At 37.5% G+C, this 25,680-nt stretch overlaps 3 protein-coding genes across 7 annotated transcripts; 2 read left to right on the plus strand and 1 right to left on the minus strand.

Annotated features, from left to right (window-relative positions):
- The first annotated feature begins 1,815 nt into the window (after positions 1-1,815).
- LOC133841874 (voltage-dependent calcium channel subunit alpha-2/delta-3) lies at positions 1,816-14,089 on the plus strand. The gene is given in 25 exon segments (XM_062274663.1): positions 1,816-2,380; positions 2,438-2,519; positions 3,706-3,816; positions 3,879-4,155; positions 4,912-5,306; positions 5,991-6,440; positions 6,553-6,603; positions 6,605-6,694; positions 6,770-6,853; positions 8,555-8,608; positions 10,000-10,080; positions 10,150-10,224; positions 10,301-10,408; positions 10,470-10,541; positions 10,603-10,808; positions 10,864-11,006; positions 11,246-11,302; positions 11,737-11,821; positions 12,258-12,305; positions 12,465-12,575; positions 12,644-12,762; positions 12,820-12,959; positions 13,022-13,252; positions 13,313-13,822; positions 13,901-14,089. Coding segments are annotated over 25 exon segments (3,816 nt in total). The 5' UTR covers positions 1,816-2,267; the 3' UTR covers positions 14,024-14,089.
- Positions 14,090-16,293: 2,204 nt separating this feature from the next.
- On the plus strand, positions 16,294-24,810 carry LOC133844891 (tudor domain-containing protein 7B). Of its 5 annotated transcripts, none has more exons than XM_062279167.1 (9): positions 16,294-16,448; positions 17,607-17,834; positions 19,961-21,025; positions 21,079-22,806; positions 22,875-22,993; positions 23,590-23,869; positions 23,928-24,079; positions 24,139-24,287; positions 24,345-24,810. In XM_062279167.1, exons 2-9 carry the CDS (start codon positions 17,616-17,618, stop codon positions 24,560-24,562), a joined length of 3,930 nt encoding a protein of 1,309 aa, XP_062135151.1. In that variant the 5' UTR covers positions 16,294-16,448; positions 17,607-17,615; the 3' UTR covers positions 24,563-24,810. The 5 variants fall into 5 exon arrangements, with proteins under 5 accessions (XP_062135151.1, XP_062135155.1, XP_062135154.1 ...); XM_062279168.1 differs by lacking the exon at positions 16,294-16,448 and adding an exon at positions 17,381-17,544; XM_062279169.1 differs by lacking the exons at positions 16,294-16,448; positions 17,607-17,834 and adding an exon at positions 18,057-18,192.
- On the minus strand, positions 24,606-25,676 carry LOC133844897 (mediator of RNA polymerase II transcription subunit 8). Its single transcript, XM_062279180.1, has one exon. The coding sequence runs from the start codon at positions 25,572-25,574 to the stop codon at positions 24,810-24,812; it is 765 nt and encodes a 254-aa protein (XP_062135164.1). The 5' UTR covers positions 25,575-25,676; the 3' UTR covers positions 24,606-24,809.
- Positions 25,677-25,680: the final 4 nt, after the last annotated feature.

The following is a 25,680-nucleotide window of genomic DNA, read 5'->3' on the forward strand; positions in this document are numbered from 1 at the left end:
AAATACAACACTATAATAAATACCAAACAGCAATAAAATACCATTCAAAAATTAATTTTTAAGCTAGTTGTTAGAAAAACGAATCTGAATCTAGTAATATAGATATTTTCAAGCATAAAAATTATTTTGTATTTTAGTCGCTCTTATCGTTCGATAAATGGCAGCGCCAGCTTGCGCAGGCCCCGCTCACTGGCCAGTAGTCCATACAATCGATATAAATTATCGATACTTATCAGTTGTGTTGACACGGAACTATACAACACTAACGACAAAAGATGGAGCCACTTCGCATAATTGTTGTAATCAAATCGAAAATAAATAAAATAACAATTAGCCTCACTTAGTATATTGAATTAATAACAAACAAAAATAAACAGATCCTAATGGGCAACTATTAAATTTACCTTATCTGGTATGCCCACTAAGGAAGATAACGATCTTCCTTGCGTTCAATACTTCCAGCAGCCGCCATGGAGAAAGAAATTAATTTAATTTTACCATATAAGTTTTGACATACATATAATCTTGTTGTAAGTAAACAAGTTTCTTTTTGAATTTTGCAAAAACTTTCAAAGTGTATGGAACGATGTTTTCCTACAATAATAAGGTAAAAATTATTACAAGAGTCGCAAACCATCTGAACGGCATTATTTAAAATAATTTTAAAGCGCCATAATTTGCTACTGTAGTCACGCTATCGATATCAAATTTTTTTCAATAAGAAAAATACTAAAATTTTAGTTAAAACGCGGCCACACATTGTGTATCATTCAAAAATCAACTTTATAAGCTGTCCCTCTCTTACTCACATCTATATATGGAAGGTTCAACTTTATGTTGATGTTTAGAGTTTTCGCCAAAGTAAATACCGTATTATAGAAAAGCTACACGGCAGTTCAAATTTAAATAAACTGGCAACAACATAGAATTGCACGTAAGTCAATGGATACTACTATTTTGTATGTCATTGTTATGTAATTGACTATAAAAAGTATCGAGAGGTATCATGAGTTTAAGATTTCGAATATTATTAACTTCACTGGAAAACTATAAGCAATTTGGTTTTGCACGGCAACAGCGAATGTCTATTTATAGACAAAAATCTGCAAATTGCGCGGTCATTTTTATTATATTTTAATTAGCGTTAATTGATTATATTCAGTTTTACATTATTCTCGAATACTACTAGCGAAATACTTATCATCAAGTCGCTCAAAATTTGAACTCTTGGACCTCGGATTAGTTGAAGAAAAAATCTCATCATTGATAGCTGATAGCTAGATTAAAATTATAAAAGAATTGATTGGCTGGAGAATTTTAGATTATATATTAGCAACTTTATGAACAATGCAATTAAATTAAGCAGCTGCATTGAGATCGAATTGTGCGTCCCGAAAGCATGCACCACATTTTTTGTTGATGTCACTCCCTTCATGCAGGTGGCAAAATGTATGTATAGAGTAGCAAAATTACCAATAAACACTAACCTTTTTTATAATATCAAATAATTTCACTCAAGTAACCGACACATTACAGATTTTTAATTGAAATTAACTTTTTTGAAGCTTTCGTAGGAAACATAAGCTTTAGTATACATCTGTTGCTAACTCTTCTAAGGTTTATAGGGGAAAAGTTGCACCCCTTCTCATAAATGTATGTGCTCAATGGCTGCATGTATGCAACAAGTGCTCAGCTGACAGAAGCTTGAACATATGGGAAATGAGAACGCTTTCAGTGCGCAGCTGCACGCGCATGTAAACAAACACCTGTAGGGCTTCGTAGAATGTAAATAAATGCAGAGCGCAGATGCGGCAAATGTCAACGCAATCGCAGAGCAATGCGGAAAGAGTGTAGCAAACGTCAAATTCGTGCTTACAGTATGTATCCCGCTCGCACTTTTTAACAGTAAACGCATTTGTCATCCATGACACAGAAACGTCAGCCAAACGTCAAAGCTAACGGCAGTATACATAGAAAAGTTTTTTGCAGTCGTCCTGAATTTTTCACGCACAAAACGAAAAGTGTAACGCAATCGCTACAATATAATATTTAAACAGAAAAAGGAGAAAATGTTATACTACGTTTAACAAATAACTGGAAATTCAAAATATGATTGTTATCTAATCGTGAACGTAGGGCCAAAGCCTTAAACTTGATAAATTGATGGAATGTCTATGTGTATGACAATATAGCAAATCGGACAACAATTTAATTAGGCCGGATAAGATTTATGTTGCGGCTCACATTAACGCTTCAAGTGCTGCATTATGGCGAGACTAACTTGGGCCCGGAGTCGCCTTTGCTTTAGTGTTCTATTGGTGTTCATATGTTGGGCACCTGACGTCGATCTAGTTGCTGGCGAAACTATTAATTACAATCTGTGAGTACATCCCAGCCTGATATTATTTATTCTGATTTTCTTCTAATCAACGTACAGAGTGCACTCATGGGCGGACAGACTAGGCTTGGAACTATTTTCCCTGGGCGATTTCATCACCAGACGCAAGGAATTACTAGAAGTAAGTTATTTATTGATTTTTCACATTACCACTGATTGCTCTTGACGTTTGTAAGTGAAGTTAATAACTTTGGCATTGTTGGGAGCCAGAACCCGTCACGATGTCGACGTGTACCCGAAAAAAGAAAAATAACCCTATATCTGGTATATCAATATACCATTACATTCAAAGTAGAATATTAAATATACCAAACCGTCAACCAAAACAATTAATAACCGACACATGCAACATTTTGTTCCCATATAAAATGAATTCTTAAATAAGTTCAACGATTTTTATTCAGTTCAACAACATTTTCTGAAATAACAAGGACTGTATGTTACTTTTACTGTATAACTAGAACAAGTGGTGTCATTTCGGCTGCTGATAATGATATCATGACATCATAACATCATGTACATATGTACTTCATCGGGTCGGAGATGTATCCTTCTCCCTTTGCATACTTTTTATATAGGCTCACTTCTTCCCTATGGAAATATATACCTACGGGTATAACAAATTGTGCAAAAAACCTTTTAACCCTAACTAGTTTAATGTAGTTTATTTAATATTCCAAAAGATAAAGTTTATGTAGTGAAGTTCTGCTTTATAGAGGTCGCCCTTATTGAAAATTTAAGTCAATAATGATTTATCTTTACAGCAGTATGACACAGAAATCGTAAATACTTGGTGGGGTAACAGCTTTCCGCCAAGTGATTTGAATATGTCCTGATTAGGACTGTCTGCTGGCTCTTTTCCAGAATTTTTTAATAATTTCATGGCTCGTCCTGAATATTTGTTCTTTGGAAAGAAGTTAATGGTCACTAGAACTTTCGCACATTAAAATCATTGTTTCAGAAATGTTGGATGCATTTTTCTGATAAAGTTTTATTACCATATGCCACGACAAGCATTTTGTAGTTCCTTTATTGAAATAAGAATTTGAATTCTTTAGTATGATGAAGAAATTAGATATAGTTTGTGTTTTGACTGGACGAAAATCGAATATGATTTATAGATATTATAGAAAACAAGATATAGGAAAGAGAAAATGTGCATTTAGTAATGAGAGAAATGTCTGTTGCATCCTCATTTTCAAATCAAGACATTAATGTATAAATACTTCACCTCAAATCGTAACATAATAATCTCTGAAATTTGCGTGCTCTAGCAAGGTGTCTAACACTCTTACATTTTTTTGCAGAACTTTAAACAAGAAGGAGCAAAAGTAGTTCCACGACAGGGAGGCGCAATTGTCGAATCAATGGCCAAAGAAGTAGAAATGATGATGGATCTTAAAGTCAGCGCAGTGCGAGTAAGTCTAAATGTCTTAAATAATTGTACATTTAACAAATATGTATATTTTTGTTACCCTAGCGTATTATGGATACCGCAGAGAACACCGCCTTGTCACATCAAAACGATTTGGCGGACAAAATGTTCTCATACTACAATGCCAAAGAGATGGCGGAGCCCGGCGAACCGACGCCACCACCTCCAACAACTCCACCGGATATGGATGACCAGATTGGTGAACCACTCATCTATGTGCCGCCCAAGGTGTTGGTTCTGGAGCCAAGACCAGAATTTCACAACACATCGGTCAACTTCAGCGTCAGTTCAGTCCACGTGCCTGTGAATGTGTTTGATCGAGGTTTGAGATAGCATTTTTTAACAATCTTACTTAAACTCTACTCATTAATGCTATTACTAATCTATGTTTTGTACAAGAGCTTACACACGCATACACAACGTTACCAGAGAAGATGCTATGTTGTTATAGTTTCTTCACACGCAATATACAATATTAGTTAGAATAATTATTAGTCGAAGTACTTATGTCGCTGATTTTGTAATTTTCACCATTCCGAAATGTTGAGTAGTCTCTCTAAAGTCTTCGCTTCGATAAAAAGAAATCTCAATATTATAAAGGGTTTATTCTCGTGAGGATTATATTATAATTTCTCATTTTGTATAGAGTTTCTGGGTTTATGTTTTCATAACATCAATTAGTCTCTTCGAGAGTATATTGCGTATACTGAAAATATTGAACTGGTCTGACTTATAAATTATTCCTGGATATCTGCTATACTGTGAATGATGTTTATATACAAAATGCTTTGCCAAATACCGTACAACTCCCAACTAAGCCACATTAACACTTGACTAACACGCTCACCATATTGCCTAAGTAGAAAAAATAAGCATACGCACTGTATTGCACCTGTGCACCGTTTTTATGCAATTTTAAAATGTATGCGTACAAAATTTTTCTAGGTTTAGTTTCTAAGGGATCCAAAGAAATGAGAACTAATTATAACATTCTCTGAAAACTTTTTCCGTTGCTTCCAACAAAAAAAAAAAAACAAATGTACACGCATACAACAACAATTCCACAAAAAACATTCAGCATCGGATGTTATAAAAGCGATTCAATGGTCGGAGAATTTGGATCAAATCTTTCGTGATAATTATAAAAACGATCCCAGTTTGTCGTGGCAATTTTTTGGCAGTTCAACAGGCTTTATGCGTCAATTCCCAGCATCGAAATGGAAGAAGGATGTTCCGGTCGATCTATATGATTGCCGATTTCGCTCTTGGTACATGGAGGCGGCGACAAGCCCAAAGGATATTATTATCCTATTGGATAAATCTGGCTCAATGTTGGGACAGAGGCTAGATATCGCAAAGCATGTTGTCAATACAATACTCGACACGTTGGGTACAAATGACTTTGTGAACATCTTGACCTTTGATAATAAAGTCACCCCGCTTGTCCACTGTTTCGACGATCAGCTAATTCAAGTATATACTTTTGTTTTGAATATTCTAAAATTATTTTCATTTTAATTAATTTACCGAAAAAACCAAAAAAAAAAACAAAAACATTTTAAAAAGCTGCAACTATGTGTGAGATACCCGCTATCCTTTTTGAGAAAATATACAAAATACCAAAGATACCGCAAAAAATACTTATAGTGTAACAAATATACCATAAGTTTGCCAATTATTTTTGCCTATACAATTGGTACTAAATTAACCTATGTGCCTTTTTTTAATTAAATTCAAAATCTATACAATTACTTTTTTCAATTCAAGAATTTATACAATTAATTTTTGTGTATAAATTAGACCAAGAACTTTAACTCAATATAATGCGCGTTATGTGTCGAATTTAAAAATACATTTTAACGACGTGCTAATACAAAAAGATCTAGATCTAATAGTCACTGAAATCTAGTTGTTATCTATCTGTAAAAATTATACACTTTATGGTTGACAAAAATTTAATTGAATACTCTAGGGATAGCGGATACTTTCACACATACACATTCATATATTTATATATACTACTGCATACATATAATTGCATAAATTGGTTTTAAATACATAAATATATTTCAAATATAAATAGTATATATAAATATATGCAGCTTGGCATACGTTAGAAACAACCCATTTTGACACCCAACTTCGAAATTCATTCAGGCAAATCTGGGCAACATCCGTGAACTAAAAGAAAAGATTGAAACGATTAAACCCCAATCGATTGCCAATTATACCGCCGCACTTACTTATGCATTTGAAATATTCGAAACTGCGAGACTTAATTCGCGCGGAGCACTTTGCAACCAGGCCATAATGATTGTTGGCGATGGAGCTCCGGAGACTAATGAAGAAGTTTTCCGGTTTTACAATTGGCGTGATCCGCCTTATAGGCCGGTGCGCGTGTTCACCTATTTAATTGGTAAAGAGGTGGCAAATTGGGATGATATACGGTGGATGGCATGCGAGAATCAGGGCTATTATGTGCACCTCAGTGATACTGCAGAGGTGCGTGAAATGGTCTTAAACTATATACCGGTAATGGCTAGACCTCTGGTATTGGGTAGGCACGATCATCCGGTTATATGGACGCAAGTTTATGCCGACCTTGAGGTGGGTACCTGAATCAATACAAAAAAACAAAAAACAAAAAAACAAAAACAATCTGGAAGCATTTACAATACCCACAAAACACTCTACAACCCACAATAATGCCACCATCTAGGATACCAAGCTGTCCGATCATTTGTGGGAGTTGAAACAGTGCGAGGAACAAAAAAGAAGATGTCCTTGAATACAGACGAGTTCAGGACGCGATGCTGGAACCCAGCCAAATGCGTCAGCGAGCGTATCAACGGACAAAGGAGGTCAGTCAGAATGATCGAATGTGATTTAAATAGCTCGTATTAAGTTGGAATACTAATCCATTTGATTTTATACAGACGTGGGACCAACCAGTTGACTCGGATGTTTATCAATTCATGACAACCGTATCAATGCCAATTTACGATCGACGTGAGAATGCGGTAAGTTAGGTTCACAAAATCCCAAGTGCCCGGGCACGAAACCAATTTAAAACCAATACCAATACCAAAAACCAAAAGTTAGCACTCTAAATTCTTAGCGAAAATATTATAAATTACTATGCGAAGTCGCACGGCAGACGACGATGCATTCATTTACGCTCTCTCATCATCAAACGATCAATAAAGCAATTATTAAATTATTAAAATGAACAACAGCAACAACCAGAACAAAAACAAAAACAAAAACCATTATCCAGATAAATTTCTATTCATCTATATAAATACTCTCACTATTTAATACAACTATATATTAATATTTTATGCGTTATATATATATAACACACAACAATTACTACTACTACTACTACTACTATCAAACTACTACTACTATACACAACTATACTACAGAATATCACCGAAGAAGTTTTAATAAATGAAGCACTCTGGGAATTGCAAACACGTGAGGTACAAACTATAATGCCAAATTCTAACAAAGCTACAAAATTAATTAATTAAATTTAAAGTAAACGTAAACGTAAAAGTACTTAAACATACTCGTACATGCTGTTAAGCAAAACGTTTTGTATACGCCAATTAATCGCAATATTGATTTATATCGAATATACTTTTGATGTATATTTACATTGATATATATGTGTATAAGACCTAAAGTAAACAATTTGTTATACTTTGCGCTACATTACATACATACTTATTCCATATTTAACCGATATACTTAATTATGTAACTTACTACTCGTATATAACTACATATATATATATTTATATACATATATAGCTAACATGATCTAGGATCATGATATTTTATTAGCTAATTTTTTGACATTATAGTTGACCACGTATTCTACATATACTAGGAAAAATCCAATTATTCTAAAATCAACTTATACAAACCTTACAAAACTTACAAATTCAATAATCCAATTCGAGTTGTAAAGTATTTACCAATATACTACTACTACTACTACTACATAATTATACTACATAATAATATATATCTAGCATATACAATTTTCTTTCTATATTCATATATACCTCGTTACCTCGTTACATATATATATTTACAAGTAAAAGTATATCTAGAATTTACAAAGCATTATTATAAAGCATTATGTGTAGTTCAGTTTGACATTTGTTGTTTTACGTAACAAAACAAACCGTACTCGTAATTATAATAATAATACAAAATTATTTAGCTGATACGCGTGGTAAAAAGAGTCTTCAAGTATTTATGTAAAATTGATACAAACACTGGAACATGATTGAAACACAAAAACTATAATCGATTAATGTTAGGATACCGATTTAATTCTGTTCTAAAACAATCATCATCGGGAACTCATGCTTAAGCTGCAAAGCACATTACTAATAATAAGAACAACAGACCCAAAAAAAAATCATTATTTAAATATTTATGTACATAAATATAAATACAAAACCAGAAAACACACAAAATTAGGTATAAACAATTAAGTTTTTATACCCTTCGTAAGATCTGCCTTAAGGACGGCAAACAAATTAACAAATTAATAGACATTGCTCCAATATTAGCTTAATACTATACACTTTATTACCCAAACCTTAGTTGCTTGCTGCTAAGCCCCGAGATGTAGCGCACTTAAGTTGCTTGGGATTATAGACATTTATTATTATTAAAAACTATACCAATACAAATTCACAGCTCATTAATCTAACGACCGATATAAATCCGGCTGCCAAGCAAAATACCATAGTTGTGAGTAAATTGTTTATAAATTTAAGCAACAACAACTGCAACAATCAAGAAATTGAAATCAACTGATTTATAATCTATTATTATGTTATATTTTTCTTCTGTTTCTCTTTAGTTTGATTTGAACTGTGCTGCATGAGTTTTATTCAAAAAAAAAAATAAAAATAAAAAAATGTCACCACGAAATTTTCAAATTTTGCACTTCCTAACTTTATTCTTTTCGCCACTTCATTAACCAGCATTCAAATTAACTTGTATTTACATATAAGATGGCTTTCGTGCGATTTTGGGTTTTTATTTCTCTTGAGAGATATCTTTCGATATCTTCACTTGATGCTAAAATATATTCTTGTATAACATTCATTAATCTTGTACGCTTCAACTAACGACTCTTGACTACAACCAAATGTAAAAAAGCGATTTATATGGAATCATGTGTACATATCTGTTCTTAATTCTACTGGCAACACTCGGCTGAACGATTTCCACAATACTACGCAATATAGCATATATATATAATATATAATATTATGCACCCTTCGTAATCGTCCCTACACCTAACAAGCTCTCCACCCAAACAACAATCTCTGTGAGAAGGGTATAAAAACTATGATAAGAAAAGAAGAAAAAAAAAATACAACTACACTCACACGAAATTCCATGATACAAATCCTAACTCAACACTAAAGTACACTGACAATTTACATACTATACTATATATTTTTTAGTTAGCTAATTTTATACTTGAACTGATTTTGCATTTAAGATTAAAGTTTCATTTAAAGCTTGTGAAATTTGTTCAACTAAATGAAAATTATTTTTGTGTCCTTCGGTTTACATTGCGCTACTTCGATTTCCACTCTCACTACGCTCTCTCATACGATCTTAGTACTTTATTTGGCAGACTATGTAATTATATTTATATGCCTTTAACTGCCAATAAAAAAGATGCAAAATTCAAAAATAAAAAGTTGCTTAATATAATTATTTTATGTTTCAAATTACAAAAAAAAACCAAAAACAACTGTCAGCTAATTTAACTGTATTGTAAGTTCTTGCGTAGTAAAAACAAATGCTTAATCATACTCGTATTCGTAAATGCATTTATAAATTTCTGGTTTACTTTTCAATTTCTTTAATGTCATTAAATGTAAGCAAAGTCAAACGTTTTCTTTTGTACTAGCAATGCCATTTCAACTTGAAAATATAAATTCATTTTCAGTATTCAGTACTCGTAACATGCAAACATAAAATATCTGTACTATTGTATTTCTATTTGCGCTAAAAAAAACAAGCATATAAATATCAAACTTGTGAATTGTTCTGATTACTCTACCCCAAATCTATCAAAATCATTTTAATAAACTTATGAACAAATGTTTGATTACGAACAGACAAGAATCGCAAACATTTTGGGCGTGGCTGGAACCGATGTACCAATAACTGAAATCAAGAAGTTGCTGTCGCCTTATATGGTAAGTAATTGATTTGATCTAAAAAGAAATCATATATAGTATAGTTATGAACAAAACCCTTTTTCACAGCTTGGCGTCAATGGCTATGCGTTTATAGTAACCAATAATGGTTATGTACTATTCCATCCAGATTTTCGTCCTATTGTAAGTATTGCACAATATTGGAAAATATAATTCGAAAAATCTATAAGCACGTCTTCCTTCTTTCGATTTTCAATAGTTCCAAGGATATATCTTAAAACCCGCTTACAATAGTGTAGACATGATTGAAGTCGAGCTGCTGGACGATGATAGAATCGCCAGAGACTTTAACCCAGTGCTAATGACGGTAGACTCTCTAATAAACATTATATATTACATAAAATGATTATAATTTTTATACAAATAAGATACGCGATTCGATAATCAATCAGTCAACTGGAAGCAAATGGATGTTAGTCAAGAATCATTTCGATGAAATGGTAAGTGAGATTTGTTAGCATTTTGTGTGTAACATTATTCTGCGACTCCCAAACACCATAGAAAAGAGTGATTCGTGTCAAGCGGCAATATTACTGGACTGCCATTAAGAATACGCCATTTACACTGGTAATCACATATCCAGAGAAGTATGGAGTGAATCGAGTGGAGCCACCAATCGAACAAGATATCCACCGCACTCACATTTCGGGTGGCAAAACAATACGCAGCTTCTTTGATGGCAAGCGATGGAAAATCCATCCCGATTGGTAGGAGTGAATGAATCTGTAATTAGTAAATCGTAGTAAATGAAAATGATTTCAGGCTTTATTGCAAGCAAACCAACAAGACATTCCGAACACCCGAAACAGAGCTACTTTATTTTGTGGATCGTATGTCTGAGCCTGGTTGGCACTGGCCATCGAGTCGAAGCGCAATGCCCCCGGAACATGCCGCGGCCATATACTGTAAGTATCGTGAGAACTTCAGCAGTAGTTAAGAGACATTGAAACCGCTTGTGGCGATAAGCAGCGTTTCCGTTTTCATGCCGATGCCGATCTCCAGCTATTTCAGCTCTGCATATTGTGTTTTAACGTTTTGTTTCTGCTCGACATACATAAATACAAATTTTTGCTAAAAAGAACATAAAAATGCAAATCTTCAAAAAAAAAAAGAAACCAATTTCAATAATCGTGCAAATTCACAGCTAACAACTCATCAACTGGCCGATATTCATCAATCAATGAAAAAGAAAGATACTATTGTGAGTAACGAAAAACCATAACAAAGCCAAGTCGCAACACTCTCTCTCACTCTCACTCTCTCTCTCTCTCTCAAACCCTCAACACAAATACTATGTGCACTTAATAATGGTAGCACCCAAAAATATATATATTTGAGCCAAGCACTTTGCACTTTGCACTCATACCATTCCACAGAAAATAAAAAATAACTAATTGGTTGATGCCTGAGCAATAATCGGCGATTCTGATTGTTTTTCATAGTGTGTTTGTTTGTCTGTCACCAGTTAGCTGCGGTAATTGCACAAATGTACTGCATGAGAATAAACTATTGTAAATATTATTGTTTTGTTTTGTGGTAAATCTTCATTGCAAATCCGGTAGCCTCAATCCGCTAAGCACCAATTACAATATCATTTGCATTTCCTAAATGACAACGAATTCTTTCGAATTCCAGGTGATCGCCAACTAATGCAATCTCTTGTCTTTGATGCCCGTGTCACGAAGGGATTCTTCGACAAATCCAATTATGATGAAAAGAGGTAAGTGGGCACATCAAAGAGTGACATCATTGCACTCTGACTCTGATATAATACAGTTGCGAGTCGCAGAGCTAGACGTGACTGAGCCTACACATCGTACAGTCATCGTACCATGTATATATGTTACAGTCAACGTCATGAGAGCGTGCACTCGATTCTTAACATGCAGCACCAGGCAGCACATACTATATATTATATATGTTATATATTGATATACTTTATAATTTGTGTGTGTCGCCTTTCTTTTTCTCACTTTTATTTGCATATTATTCCGAATTTTTTCGTGTATTATTGTTGTTTCGTCTATTTTGATAATAACTTTTGCACCCACAAATGAATACTGCAATCCTTGACTACTCCAATCTTAAACCACATAACATAATGCCTTTCATAACGTCTAAATCAACAACAAAAATACAATACAATATCTATCTAGCGTTAGCGCATCAAGCCCAATAGCCGTATTAATGGGTTTGCTGCCAAGGTAAACAAAATGAATACTCGTCAAAAACTTTCAAACAACTTTCTTATACTATTCGCTTAATGTAATGTAAATACATATGTATGTGTTTACAAATATATGTAATTGTTATACCAATGAATATCGTAATATATTCTAAAATACTGCATTCTATTCCAACAGACACGAATTCAAACAACGATTTGGCATTAACGTTGTTTTTTTGGCCACACAAAGTGGTCTAACACGTTGGCATGAGATCCACACGAATGCAGCAGAGCAGCCAGGTGCTGGGTAAGAACTATATAACTACCATATATTTATCTGCTTGGCATTTCACTATATATTTTTTTCTATTTTAGTGATAGCTTCAGTCAGCAACATAAACGAGCAATCGATGAGATTTGGTACAAGCGAGCTGTCGATCAATATTTTGTTCATCAAGAGAGTTTTGTCTACTCTGTGCCTTTCGATGCCGCCGGTAAGTTTAGCCAGTTTTATCAAAAGTTGAACTCACATTACTTTTATACGATTGCAGAGAGTGGCTCGGAAATTATCGTAACTGCCAGCAATGCCATATTTTATAATGAGAGTTCCAAATCGGCTCCAGTTGCAGTCGTCGGTTTCCAATTTCAATACTCTGCCTTTTACAAGCTCTTCCACAATATAACCGGCAATGTATTATTTAATGAATTTAATTTAATTCGATTGTTATTAATGCCCATTCACTTATATACTAGGCCTGTTCCATAGATGATAAGGATTGTTACATATTGGATAACAATGGCTTTATAGTCATGTCAACACAAAAACATGAAACTGGGCGATTCTTTGGCGAAATCAATGGAGCTATTATGAAGCGCTTAGTAGAGGAAAAGGTTTACAAACGTGTTATTGTCTATGACTATCAGGCAGTATGTTTTGAGTTGCCAAAACCCAATGACAACAATGCCTCAAATATGGTACTTTCGGTAAGAGTAGAACAAGTTATTCATGTAATCATGTAATTAATGTAATCTGTCTTTTTTTAGCCTCTATTCAATCTGTTGCGTATGAGCAAATGGCTGCTGCATTCGGCGCTGTGGTATATTGTTCAACTACTGCAATTGGCGCCCGGTGTTATAGCCAATTTTGATAACTCGTTTTTGAATTTAAGTCTCCCAGAAACAAAACAAGACCCAGCCGAAGAGAACCTCAACTCGAAGAACGGTTGGTTAAAGTATTTAACATTGCATCGCACTCGCCTCAAAGCGTGTGACATGCAACGCAACTTATACACATTATACAATGAGAAGGATAACGTTGTCTACAATATGACAGCGCACGCATGCGAGCGGCCATTTGTAGTGTTGCCAATACCTAACAGTAATCTAGTGCTGTTGGTCATCGATCAGCTTTGTCCTCGAGATGTCTCATTGGTTCTCACTGTGAATCCCCAAACGATGAATTATCCATACGAGACTAATGAGTCATCGTGTTATAAAAATGTTCACGAATTCCATCGAGTTCGTCCTGCGAGCTGCATTAATCGCCATATAAATGTAAGTGAATCTTCGACTTCCACTATCTTTTTTTTCCTCTTTTAATTGAATTTGTAACTCTCTTTTGCCATCACGCAGGAAAGCAGCATCAAGTTGTGCGGCAAGGGCTCCAGAATCTATTTGAATCTCATCCTATTGCTAATTGGCCTTATACTGAATCGCCTGTTTAACGTTGGTTGCATTTTTAATATAAATAATTAATTATTATTCACTATTAATACTCCTACATACATATAGTGATGTTTTTTTTTTTTTTTAATTACTACACTCTAAATTTCAAAACCACAATTTATTTGACTCTGTTCATTCAACTCATACAAAGCTACTCGAAATTGTTTAAAGGGGCATGCATTATGCTTTATATAAACTATTAAATCTGACAGGGTGCGATACGTACAATGATATTTCTACGTGTAAATTCAGTAAAGGCCTTAAGAAACTTACAAAACAACGTAGACCAAAATATAGCTAGCCCTTCTCGGTAATAACGTAATCCAATTTTACAAGAGGACATCAAAGTTGTTGGTGCGATACTCAAATATTATACTTTCGAAATTATAGATATAAGAACGTTGGGTGAACAATCGTACAATTGTATAATACTAAATCGAGCAAAAATGTCACTTATGTTATTTTCACGAGAAGGGCTCTTAATTACAAATTGTAGCAAAACAAACAATTTAATAAGTATCTCTTAACGTAATACTTGATTTTAATTGGGGAAACAACCTAATTATTGCTTATGCTAGGTGAATTGTATATATATATATATATGTGTATGTGAGAAATAAAGAGAAGACGACATCCATGAGTATAACTGCGTGTCAAATATGTGTTACAAGCTTATTTTTAATGCCCAAGTTTGTAAGTAACACTTAGCTAATTATTATGAAACATAAAAATACTTTCAAAAATGCGAAATGCGAGAAAGTTAGCCATTTAAACATTCATATAGACAATTAGCTCGGTATATTGAATAAATTTAAGTAGCTTTTGTATACTAGCTTAGCTTAGACATATGGTAAAACTAAACTTAAAATATAGAATCATTGAAATGGCTTAATACCATATTAAGTTATTTTCGAAAGATTTGTAATTTATTGTTTTTCTATTTAAAACACCAAATTCATCTATTAATAGCACTAATTGATCGCAAACATAACCCACAAGTACCTACATATGTATAAAATCGTTTTATTAATTACTTCTAACTTAATAGAAAATGCGAGCCAAAGAACTGATCAGATGCTGAAGTATCAAGCAAATGTAGATCAATACATAACCAAATGTCATAAATGAAATATCAAAGAATACGCAAAAGCATTTAAGCTTATTTGAATACTAAAACAACACTAAAGTAAACAAAACAAATTTGCATCTAGATTCCAATAAAAAAAAGCTTTATATTGTGAGGTTTAAGTCGTCCTACTTAAGTTGAGTAGATTAACTATTCTAACTGCCGCGCAAAGGCTACTGTTATTAACTATTTACTCTAAGCATAATTTTCACATTATTTATGTATATTTAAATAAAATTAATAAAAATTCTCCCAGTCCACTTGTTGTTTAATGTCTCGTTTCGTGTTTTGCAGATCGTGATTTTTTCTCGTCTTTTCATTTTGTTTTTGGTGTTTTTAAACTGGTGTTACTTATCGTTCGAACACCAAAATTTAAATAAAATTTAAATAACGGCTATGAAAATGATTTAGTAAATCTTTGTATAAACTTAGCAACACAATCCAAAAAAAAAAAAATAAATAATATTACTAATATACTATTATTAAAATAAATAATATGTACAATGCACGTCGGCAAATTTGGCAGTATCATGCATGCTGTTGATTTATAATACGTATCATGTATTTTTCTTTTCATCGGTAAATCTATGCTTAATTTCTTTTTATATCAATTTGAACCTCCCGCCGCATTGTGACATGAGCGGCTGTGTGCAAGAAAGGGACGGCTGATGAAGTGACATCTTCAATGGCGCCACAAAGATTCTGAAAGTGTGGCCGTTTCTTTGCGAATATTTTGGTATATTTATTGTTTATTAAATTTACAAGTTTTGTCGCTTTAATATTATTTCAAATTGCCTTTGAAGTCTTTATCAAAAAAAGTTTTATTAAATTGGTAATTTTTAGCTGATTTGTTTTTATTACTTACTATTATATTTCTTTCTACCTGAGCGAAGTAGTAAAATGAATGTATTTGTATAATTTGTACTTTCTCACAATATTTTCATATTTTGATATTTGTGAATGTTGCTTGTTGCGACAGACTGAAATAAAACTTATTTTAATTAAATTCTTTACGTAATAAGGAATCTGATTTGCACGTTAGGAATAATTCATTCAAATTATAATTTATGGTATAATATTATTCGATTTTTTTTAATAAAAAATCGATGATTTATAAAAAAAGTCGATACATCGATCTTGTCCTCGATGTTTGTCCACCTCTAAAAGACTTTTGAAAAAGTTTTTTAAGCAAGAGGATGTGTTAAGTAGTGACCCATAAAGAAGTATCAATTTTGAAGTGTTTGGAATAAAAAAGCTCGTTTGCAATCGATTTATGCATAAGTGCATATAAAATATAGTGTCTTTTTAATTAATTGGACGAAAACCAATGTAAGTTTAATGTGCAGTTGCAGTCTTGCACAGTCATATAACGGATGTGTTGCTAAAACATGGCGGTCAGTACTACATATATCTAAATTGCATTCGTGTTGGTGCCTACATTCGGTGTATTTGTATAGCTGTCATTAGACGGATTTATAAACAAAAATGAAATCATTATTGTATACCAAACTTAAGACAGGACAGCCTCCAATACTCGGTTTTCGGCAAAGCAAGCATGCGGAATAGCAAATGGTCAGCAAAATGCATATGTAAATATACATACATACATACATATGTATGTATGTATATGGTTGTGGGTGTGTATTGAGAAAGATCTCATGATTATGCAGAGTTTGCAGAATCATTCTTAAGGCTGCTTAAAAAGTAAAGAAATTCAATCCATACTTCACTGCGCAGCCAGCTTATTCTTTATCGTTATAAAAATCGTGTCTTGTTTTAATGTGAAACAAAAATATGTATAATTCTGTCATTTATTAATTCTCAATGTACATACATATGTATGTTTGTAGAATCATTCTTAAGGCTGCTTAAAAAGTAAAGAAATTTAATCTATACCTCACTGCGCAGCCTACTTGATACAGCTTATTCTTTATCGTTATAAAAATCGTGTCTTGTTTTAATGTGAAAGAAAAATTTGTAAAATTCTGTCATTTATTAATTTTCAATTGCGGGACTCGCGTTAAAAGTAGCACAGGTGTGCAGCAATAGAGCATAATTACGCTTTATGTGACGTTATTCATTCTTTTACTATTTGAGAACGTGAACTTAAAAGATAACTAAAGTTATTGCTGGCCTCCAAGAAACAGTTCTTTCTGTTCTCGTTTAGAAAGAGAGAGTCAAGTTTTCTTCGTATGCAGATGAATGTCAACGTTGCGCCGTCGCGACGTTTTTGCGCTCTTTTGTCACTTGCTCTCTCGCTTTATCTACGTTCGTTGTCGCGTTCGTTGTGCCCAATTTTGTTGTTGCGAATTTCATTTTTGCACACATTTGTTGTAGTTGTTGCTAATTGTATTTGTGGGTGGTGTTGGTGGACATTTCACAGAGCTTAATCATATTTTTAATCGCGTGATTGGCGTGTTCATATGTATGTGAGAACATGTGTATGTTATAATAATGAATATATGAATAATTATTGCGTTTTTACAGTGATCAACCATGGGGTTATTATCAAGAGAAGAGGAGTTGAAGAATGTCATCCTTGTGCTGCGTTCGTTGATAACATCGTCAAAGAATCCGTTAACCTTGCAATCCGTTGAACGTGATTACAAGTGTCTTGAATCTGAACACATTCCATACCATCGTTTTGGCTATCGAAGTACCCTAGAATTCCTGCAGGACACGAAAGAATTTCATATTTTCAATCGTGGAAACGAGGTGAGTACCGAACGATACTTTCTCATCCTCTTCCTCCCACCTAACACCCCAAACACAGCGCCCAATGCGCAGTGCGCACGCATATGTCGCTGTTACTCTCTTTCACGCTCCCCATTAGGTAGCTTTTGAGCTTTCGGTAGCCCACTTGCTCTCTTTCTTTACTGTCGCTTTGGCGTTCCATTGAATCGCACTCAGTAAGTTTCGTTGCCTCAGCGCGAACGGTGCTCTAGTGCTGGTGTCTCAGCGTCTGTGTGTGTATGTGCGTGTCTGTGTGCTGCTGCTGCTGTACGGGGCTTGGCTTGCCACAAAAGGGCAACGTGTCAACGTCGCGCGTCTCTCGCTCATCTGCAAAAAAAGTGTAAACAATGTTAGTTGTTTATTAATTTGTGTGCTATGTGTGGCCCACTGTGCCCAAAGTGTCTGGTTGTGTTTTCTTGCTGATTAAACACTTTTTTAATATGCAAATGCACCACATGGGTGGAAAAAAAGAAAGAAAGATTGAAATGTACAAATAAACACAACACTGACAAAGATATATGCTGTGCGCTTGTGTGTAATGCGAATAATGACGACCAATTTAAAACTTTTTGGGGCTGTCGCTCTCTCCCTCGCTTGCTCTCTTAACGCGCTCTCTGCATGTGCATGAGAGTGTGTTTACGTGTGTTTCGCTTTGCTTGCTCGGTGAAAGTGAACGAATTTTGTTATTGCAGTTAGCTGCTTTATTATTACACGACGATAGAGCAAAAGAGCAAAGTCGCGTCACATTGCACTTCAAATTATTGTTGTTGTTGCTGCTGCTGCTGCCCCACTCTTGTTATAATTTATTTTTAAATGCAGTCATTTCTGTCTTGCACTTTTGTTTGCCGCTCATTGTTTTAAATGTCAATTCAATTCGTTCATTCACTGCATAAGCGCATGCCATAGCACAATATTTATTGATGTCGCTGGCACGCTTATCAGGCATCCGATTTTTGGTTTTCGCATCGTTTTTATTGCATTTCCGTTCTGTCGGCAGCTCCCACGCTCCGCTCTCTTTAAGTTAGTCGTAGGATGGATGATAAGTGGGTGGTTGGCAGCAGGTTTTGACTCACACTCACATCTCCACTTGGCTGGGCTATTAAAAAAATCTGGCAATGCATTTTGCAAAATCAATAATGCATGTGGCTCTTGCAGATAAATGTGAAACAGTTGCCAAAAGTTTAGCTATAAAGCAATATAGCGCAAGAGTATTTCAAAAATTTTGCTTATAATAAATTCGTAAATTTCGTATACAGTGAAATAGCGCAAATTCGATTGTTTTTTTTTGTAAATGCTTTATAATAACGATTCCATGTTCAAATAATAATATCTCAATACAACCAATTTTGTAATTCCATATAATTCTCGAAAATTCGAAAAGTAATCAATCGGAATTGGAACAGTTGTAAATAAATTGGGTATAAGCAAAGTGGTTTCAATTCACGAAAATCTACTTATTAATTTATGTTTTACAATATATTTTGATAATACCTAAGTATACCCTGTGTAGAAAATACAGATATATGTATAATATGTTTACAAATAAACAACTTATCGTGCAATTCAATGCTCAAATGTACCCCATTGTTTAACATACAAAATGGGAAACTTTTATATGAGAGAAATTTGATATCTGCAAGCTCCATTGCTTCCGAGTCCGGAGAATTTCAGTTTTTGAGCGTTAAAGTTTTAAGGTCTTCGTTTTCGTTTTCGTTGCTGACAATCAAATTCCACAATACACTTTTGCGTTTGCATATTATAGTAAAAAGTTAACTTTCGAGCGAGCGTGGCTGAGTTGCAAGTGCCTTCTTCCATTTGAGTTATGCGGAATAAAGCAACTCGAGGCTGACTAATTGTTTATTTAATGACGGCTTTCACTGAGAAGCCTATTATTTCATATAATACGCATACACACAGCCATTGCAAGCTTATCACGTCCAGTGCTCAGAGCTTGTCTCTGTGCAATGCTCACAATGCTATGTAATAATAAAAACAATAATAAAAATAAAAAACAGTCCGCCCGCAGAATGTGAATCAGCATAACGTAACAAATGAATTTTGAAATTTCATCAAATTAAATTTGTATTTTTCATTCTTTGTCTGGATAGGTCATAATTGGTGTCAAGCCCAACGAGAAAACGGCACACATCGCTTCTATGGTACGATGCCAAAAGGCGAGCAAAAGTCACTTTAAACCCGCTCCCCAATCTATACGGCCAGTATATCCAAAACCAGCACCAACACCACCCAAACAGAACGTAGTGCAGCAATATCAACAGAAGTATCAACATCAGTATCTGCAAAAACAACAACAGCAGCAGCAACAAGTGCAGCAGTCGCTGTGGCTGAAGGAGCAACAATTACAAGCGGAGCGTCAGGCGAACTTGGAGCGAGAACTCTTGTCCTTGCGTCAGCAGCAGCAGGCCCAGGAGGAGAAGGATCTGGTGATCAAGCGTCGGCAGAAGGAACTGCGCGACGAGCAGCGATTGCAAAAGATTCAATTGCAGCAGCAACAGGAAATCGTTGACAAGAAGATCGCAGAACTGCAGCAACAGCACGCGCTCGATCTGAAAGCGCAGGCGCTGACTATCGACACGCTGCGTGAGGAAAGCACACGCCTGAAGCAACAGCTAAAGGAGCAGGAGCAACAGCAGAGGCTGCAAGTTGAGCAGGAGCAACAGCAGAGACTGCAACTTGAGCAGGAGAACACGCCACCAAAGACAAAGCCAGACGTCAAGTTAGACGCTCAGCCGGCGAAACCACAAAAGCTTACACCCGAAGAAGATTCAGAAGCCATGAATGGAAATGCAACTGGCGCAGGTGGCGGTGGCGGTGGTGCTGCTGCTGCCTCGACACGCAAGCCGCATCTGCGTCCCATACTGGGCAACAGTGCCCCACAGCGTTCGATGGGCGTGCCACAGCCAACAAATGATTCCATGTCTGCTGGCGGTGCCAATAGGCGGCCGCCTTCCCAGCATGCGCGAGTGCCTGGAACGCGTCCCAATGGCAGCGTCTCTGTCAACTATAGACTGAAGCAGCAGCAGACAGCGGCTGCAGCGGCTCCCTTAATCATAACGCCGCCAGACTCGCCAGAGAATGCTGCCAATAATCAAGCAAAACAATCGCCAGTTCCACGCACACAAAAGTTCAATATGCCGCAGTCTCAGATACAGGTGAGTGTTGAATTTATCCAAATCGAGAAATTAATTAACTTGCTTACTTGCAGCCTGCGGCTCATCCGAGTGTGCACTTTAAGTTTGATCCAGCCTTCGATGCGAGCTCCTCGTTGAGGCAATACTGCGTTGCCATGGGCTATGCGCCGCCAACGTACGAGTTCTCCAAGGTGAACAAAAGCAATCTGCTGCACTGCAAGGTGTGCATCGACGGCAACATCTATACCAGCTATCCCAAGGAGTATTCGGATGAAACCACCGCCAAGCAATGCACCTCGGAGGTGGCCCTAGAGAGACTGAAACAACTCGAGTCGCGCAAGCAGCTGTCGAAGCTCAGCGACGTCGAGTTCCTTGACAGCATCTACAAAGAGCTGATCAAGCATCCGCATGGCATTGTCAGTCACAAGTTGCCCGAGTGGTATGAGGCAACAGTGAAGCGTCAGGTACCCAGCAACTGGACGAGATTGCTCAACGAATCGCCGAAGATACGCATCGAAAGCAGCGTCAACACCAACATTGTGTTTGCCAACACCAACGACGATTCAACGACGACACCAACAACAGCAGCCTCTCCAATTGCATTCAATCCATTCCAGCAGACGATGCCAACTGCCATGCCCGAGCTGTTGCTGCCCTGGGTAGAAGGCCAGCAGGATTGGAACATGTACATTACGCACTGCGACAACACGATGCATGTGTGGGCGCGTCTGATCGATCAGAGTGCCAACTTTGAGAAGCTCACCGAGCAGTTGCATGCTCACATGGCGCTGCCACACAATCGGCAGCAGCAGCAAACGCCAATCGAACAACAAATCTATCTGGTCGAAGTGAGCGACAATTGGAATCGTGTGCGTGTAATGTCTGTGGATGAGAAGCAGCGACAATGCATCTGTCATTTCGTTGACTTTGGTGACGAAGTTGTCTTTGGCTTTGATGTGCTATACGCGTGTCCTTCAATGTTCTTGACGCTGCCAGCACAAGCTGTATGCCTCAGCATGTATGCTCTGGATAAATTCGAGGATCATCCACATGCTCAGCCAGTGCTGACCAAGGAGCTGGCTGGCCACAGTGTCGTCACGCGCATCATCACCAGTGAGGCGCAGTTTCTCAAGTTGGGTGCTCGCACGCAAGGCGTATTACTCGAGCAGCAGCAGAAGGAGCAGCCGCTGACTGAAGAGAATGGCAGCAGTCTGCAGCCAAGTGTACGACGTGCCTGTATTGTGGGCACCTTCTACGATACATCCACGGCCGAGGATATTCATCTCAATGATTTGGTGGCCAATCAGATCATACGCAATACACCTGCACCGATGCTCAAGCTGGATCAGAAGTCAAATAATGTGATTGTGTCGCACGTCAACGATGTGGGTGACTTGATGATTCAGCTGCCGAATGAAGATCTCAAATTTGTGCAGCGCAGCATCAGTCGCATCATGAGCGACAGCAGCGAACAGCATCGAGTGCGCTACTCGGATCTGCTGCACGATCAACTGGTGTGCGTCTGCGATGAGTCTGGCGATGGGACAAACAAATGGTATCGCGGCATGCTCACTAGCAAGCCCAAGAGCACCGAGGAGGAGGTCTTTGATGTGTATTACGTGGACGATGGACGGCTGCGCAAGACGCACATCTCCAACATCTATCGCCTGGAGGCAAACAATCACGCACTCGCCGCTTTTCCAGCACAAGCTTTGCGAGTGCGTCTCCACGATGTGCCTCCAATTGACAACCAGATGGTGGGACGGCTTCGTGGACTCCTTTCGCCGCAGACGCCAGTGCTGGTAATGAATTAATGAGTGATAATTGCGAGAGGTTGCATTTATAACTGATTCCCATTGTGCACTTGCAGCTCAAGGTGATGGAGGGAGCCAACGACAAGCTGCCAATGGTGACGATTCATGCTCGTGGCCAGGATAGTTTATACTTGTGCTTGAACAGTGCGATTCGCATGGAGTACGAAGTGCAGAGGTAGGTTTTGATTATCAAAAGTGGTTTATCTTCACTCACAGTTCACTCATACATGTACACACGCACACAACTACACGGTACACACACGCAAAACACGCACACACACACCCGCACACACACATTGTATAAAACAACTTTTTTGCTATTCTATGTGGTTTAATGATAGTTTCTAATTAGTGCTTTCAATAAACTGGAACTGACATGAAACTATCGCTACAAAATTCTCTCGACATTAACGATTCCTTCAACTCACAACATCTCCCGTAAGCTAACTGTTCGTACGCTCATCATCTACTACCTAGCTCGTATAAAACAAATCATCATTCATTAATGTACATAACTATTAAACAAACAAATATATGCGCAGATTGGAATACAGAGATCCATTACATTAAATATATGTATGTGTGTATAATCGATTGTTGTACTCCAAAAATGCCAACAAAAAAGAACAAACAAACAAAAAAAAAAGAAACGCAAAAAAAAGAGAGTTTTCATCTGATACTATGTGCCTTACCCAACTCCCCGAATATATCCTCCTATTGATCCCATTCCCAACTCCCCGTTCCCACCGTGCACTTCCCTCATGTCTACAGTACGACGAGGCTGGAACCGTTCGATGACGGCGGTCTACACTTCAGTCCAAGTGGTCAGCTGATACGCCGCTGCAGCTTCAGCTCCACCGTGTCCACACACAGCAGCAGCAGCGATCAGCCGACAACCGTTGGCATCGCATCGCCTCCAGCCACGCCTCGAAAGCCGCCGGCAGCCACGAAATTGTCGCTGCCCCAGCTCAAGGAATACGAAGCCATTCCAGCCGTGGGCGCCTACTTTGAGGTGCGTGTGGCACTCTCCGTCAATCCTGGCCATTTTGCAGTAAGTTGTGCCGTCATCCCGATTAACATTTGACTAATTCGAGTGTCGTATGTTACAGGTGCAACCCTATAAGTGCTACAATCAGCTGCAGCATTTGATGAAGGAACTGCAGGCGCATTGCAAGAGTCCAGCGGCTCAGACGGTGCAGCCTGCGCAGCTGAGCATTGGCCAGGCTTATGCCGCAGCTGACAGCAGTGGCGTGTATCATCGGTAAGTTGGAGTCGTGAGTCCCCAGAAGTCAGCCAACTCTAGAGCTTTGTAATTTACAGTGTAAATATTCGCAAGATTTATGATGAAATGATACATGTGCGTTATGTGGATGCGGGCGACGATGGCGTTGTGCGCTGTAATCAACTTCTGCAGCTGTCGAACGAATTTAGAGAGCTGCCAATGATGGCGCTGCCCGCTCAACTATATGGTAAGCTGTCCAATGATCCATCAAGGCATCTCGTTATTGCTCTCTTCTTGTTTGCAGGCATTCAAGTGGACGGCATCGATTGGACGCAGGAGAACTGTTTGCGCTTCCGTAAGCTGACGCTGGGACAGCAGTTTATTGGCATTGTGCGGCGCGTGGACAAGCTGAAGGATGATCGACGTGCGCTCAGCTTGGAGCTAATTGATACCTCAACGCCGCAGGACATCAAGGTCCATGAGACGCTCATTAGCGAAAAGCATGCGCTGCCTGCGCCATAAATATTGTTTCGTCGACGGGATAAATTACGAAATTATCGACTCATTTGTTTTCGTTTATGTTTACGTTTATTATCGTTTTAACTTATGTGGCATAAAGCCATCTACAAGCACATACATACTACATACATACATATATATTTATGAGCAAACATTCCGCGTATTGTAACTAAGAAAAAATGCTATTATTATTACTATGTTAATCTGTTGTATTTCAAAAGCAAAGCGCAACAATAAATTATGATTTTTGCTACCGAGAAAATGGATGCACTTGATTTGCTGATTTGATGTTCGTCTTTACTGCTGATGGTGCCTTGCCCAGTTGCTGTTGCACATTGCCCGGGCTCATGGATGGTCCGCCCATGGGCGGTGTTGGACCTCGTATAGAGGGTGGCACCATCATGCCGGGTCCAGGACCGTAGTTCGCCTTGAACTGCAATCCCTTGCCCATGCCTACGGCTGCCACCAGGAGCTGTGTGTCCGCCATGCTGCTGGTCTGCTGGATGCCAGTGCGTGAACTCGACTCAATCTCCCACTCCTCGCGAGCTTTGCTCACCATATCCAGGACGTGTGAGACAACTTTGTTGTATTGTGTGACTTGCTTCATGGCCGCATCGTTTGTCAGATTGGCCGCCTTCTGCTCGTTCTGCTGCATCTTCTGCTCGGTTATGGGATCGGGACGAGTGCGCAGATAATCGGGAACAATGTCGTGTGAAAAGACCGGCACACGACCCTCGGTAATGTTGACCATTGTCTCGTCGCGATCCATGGACACTAGTAGCGGCAGCACTGTGCGGTTCCGTAATGCCGGACACTGCTCTTTTGCCAGAATCTTTGTTAGACCTGTCAAATGACTGGAAATAATGGCAAAATTATCCAGAAATGTTGGCCAATTGATGTCCATGTATTCCATTTCCAGTTTTTGTATCATGGCTAAGACGGCTAACTTCAAATCGTTCAGACGCTGCACGACGGCGTCCAGCGTCATTTCGAAGTGTTTTTCCTCGCGCTGCATTTTGTGTGCACTTAATAATATTGGTTTAATTTAAGAAAGTTTTGTTTTTGCACAGCAACTTCAACAATCTATGCACAGCGGTGTTGGCAAGTGTGGCAACGCCGTT

The sequence above is a fragment of the Drosophila sulfurigaster genome, chromosome 3, assembly GCF_023558435.1.
Source record: "Drosophila sulfurigaster albostrigata strain 15112-1811.04 chromosome 3, ASM2355843v2, whole genome shotgun sequence".
NCBI lineage: Eukaryota > Metazoa > Arthropoda > Insecta > Diptera > Drosophilidae > Drosophila > Drosophila sulfurigaster.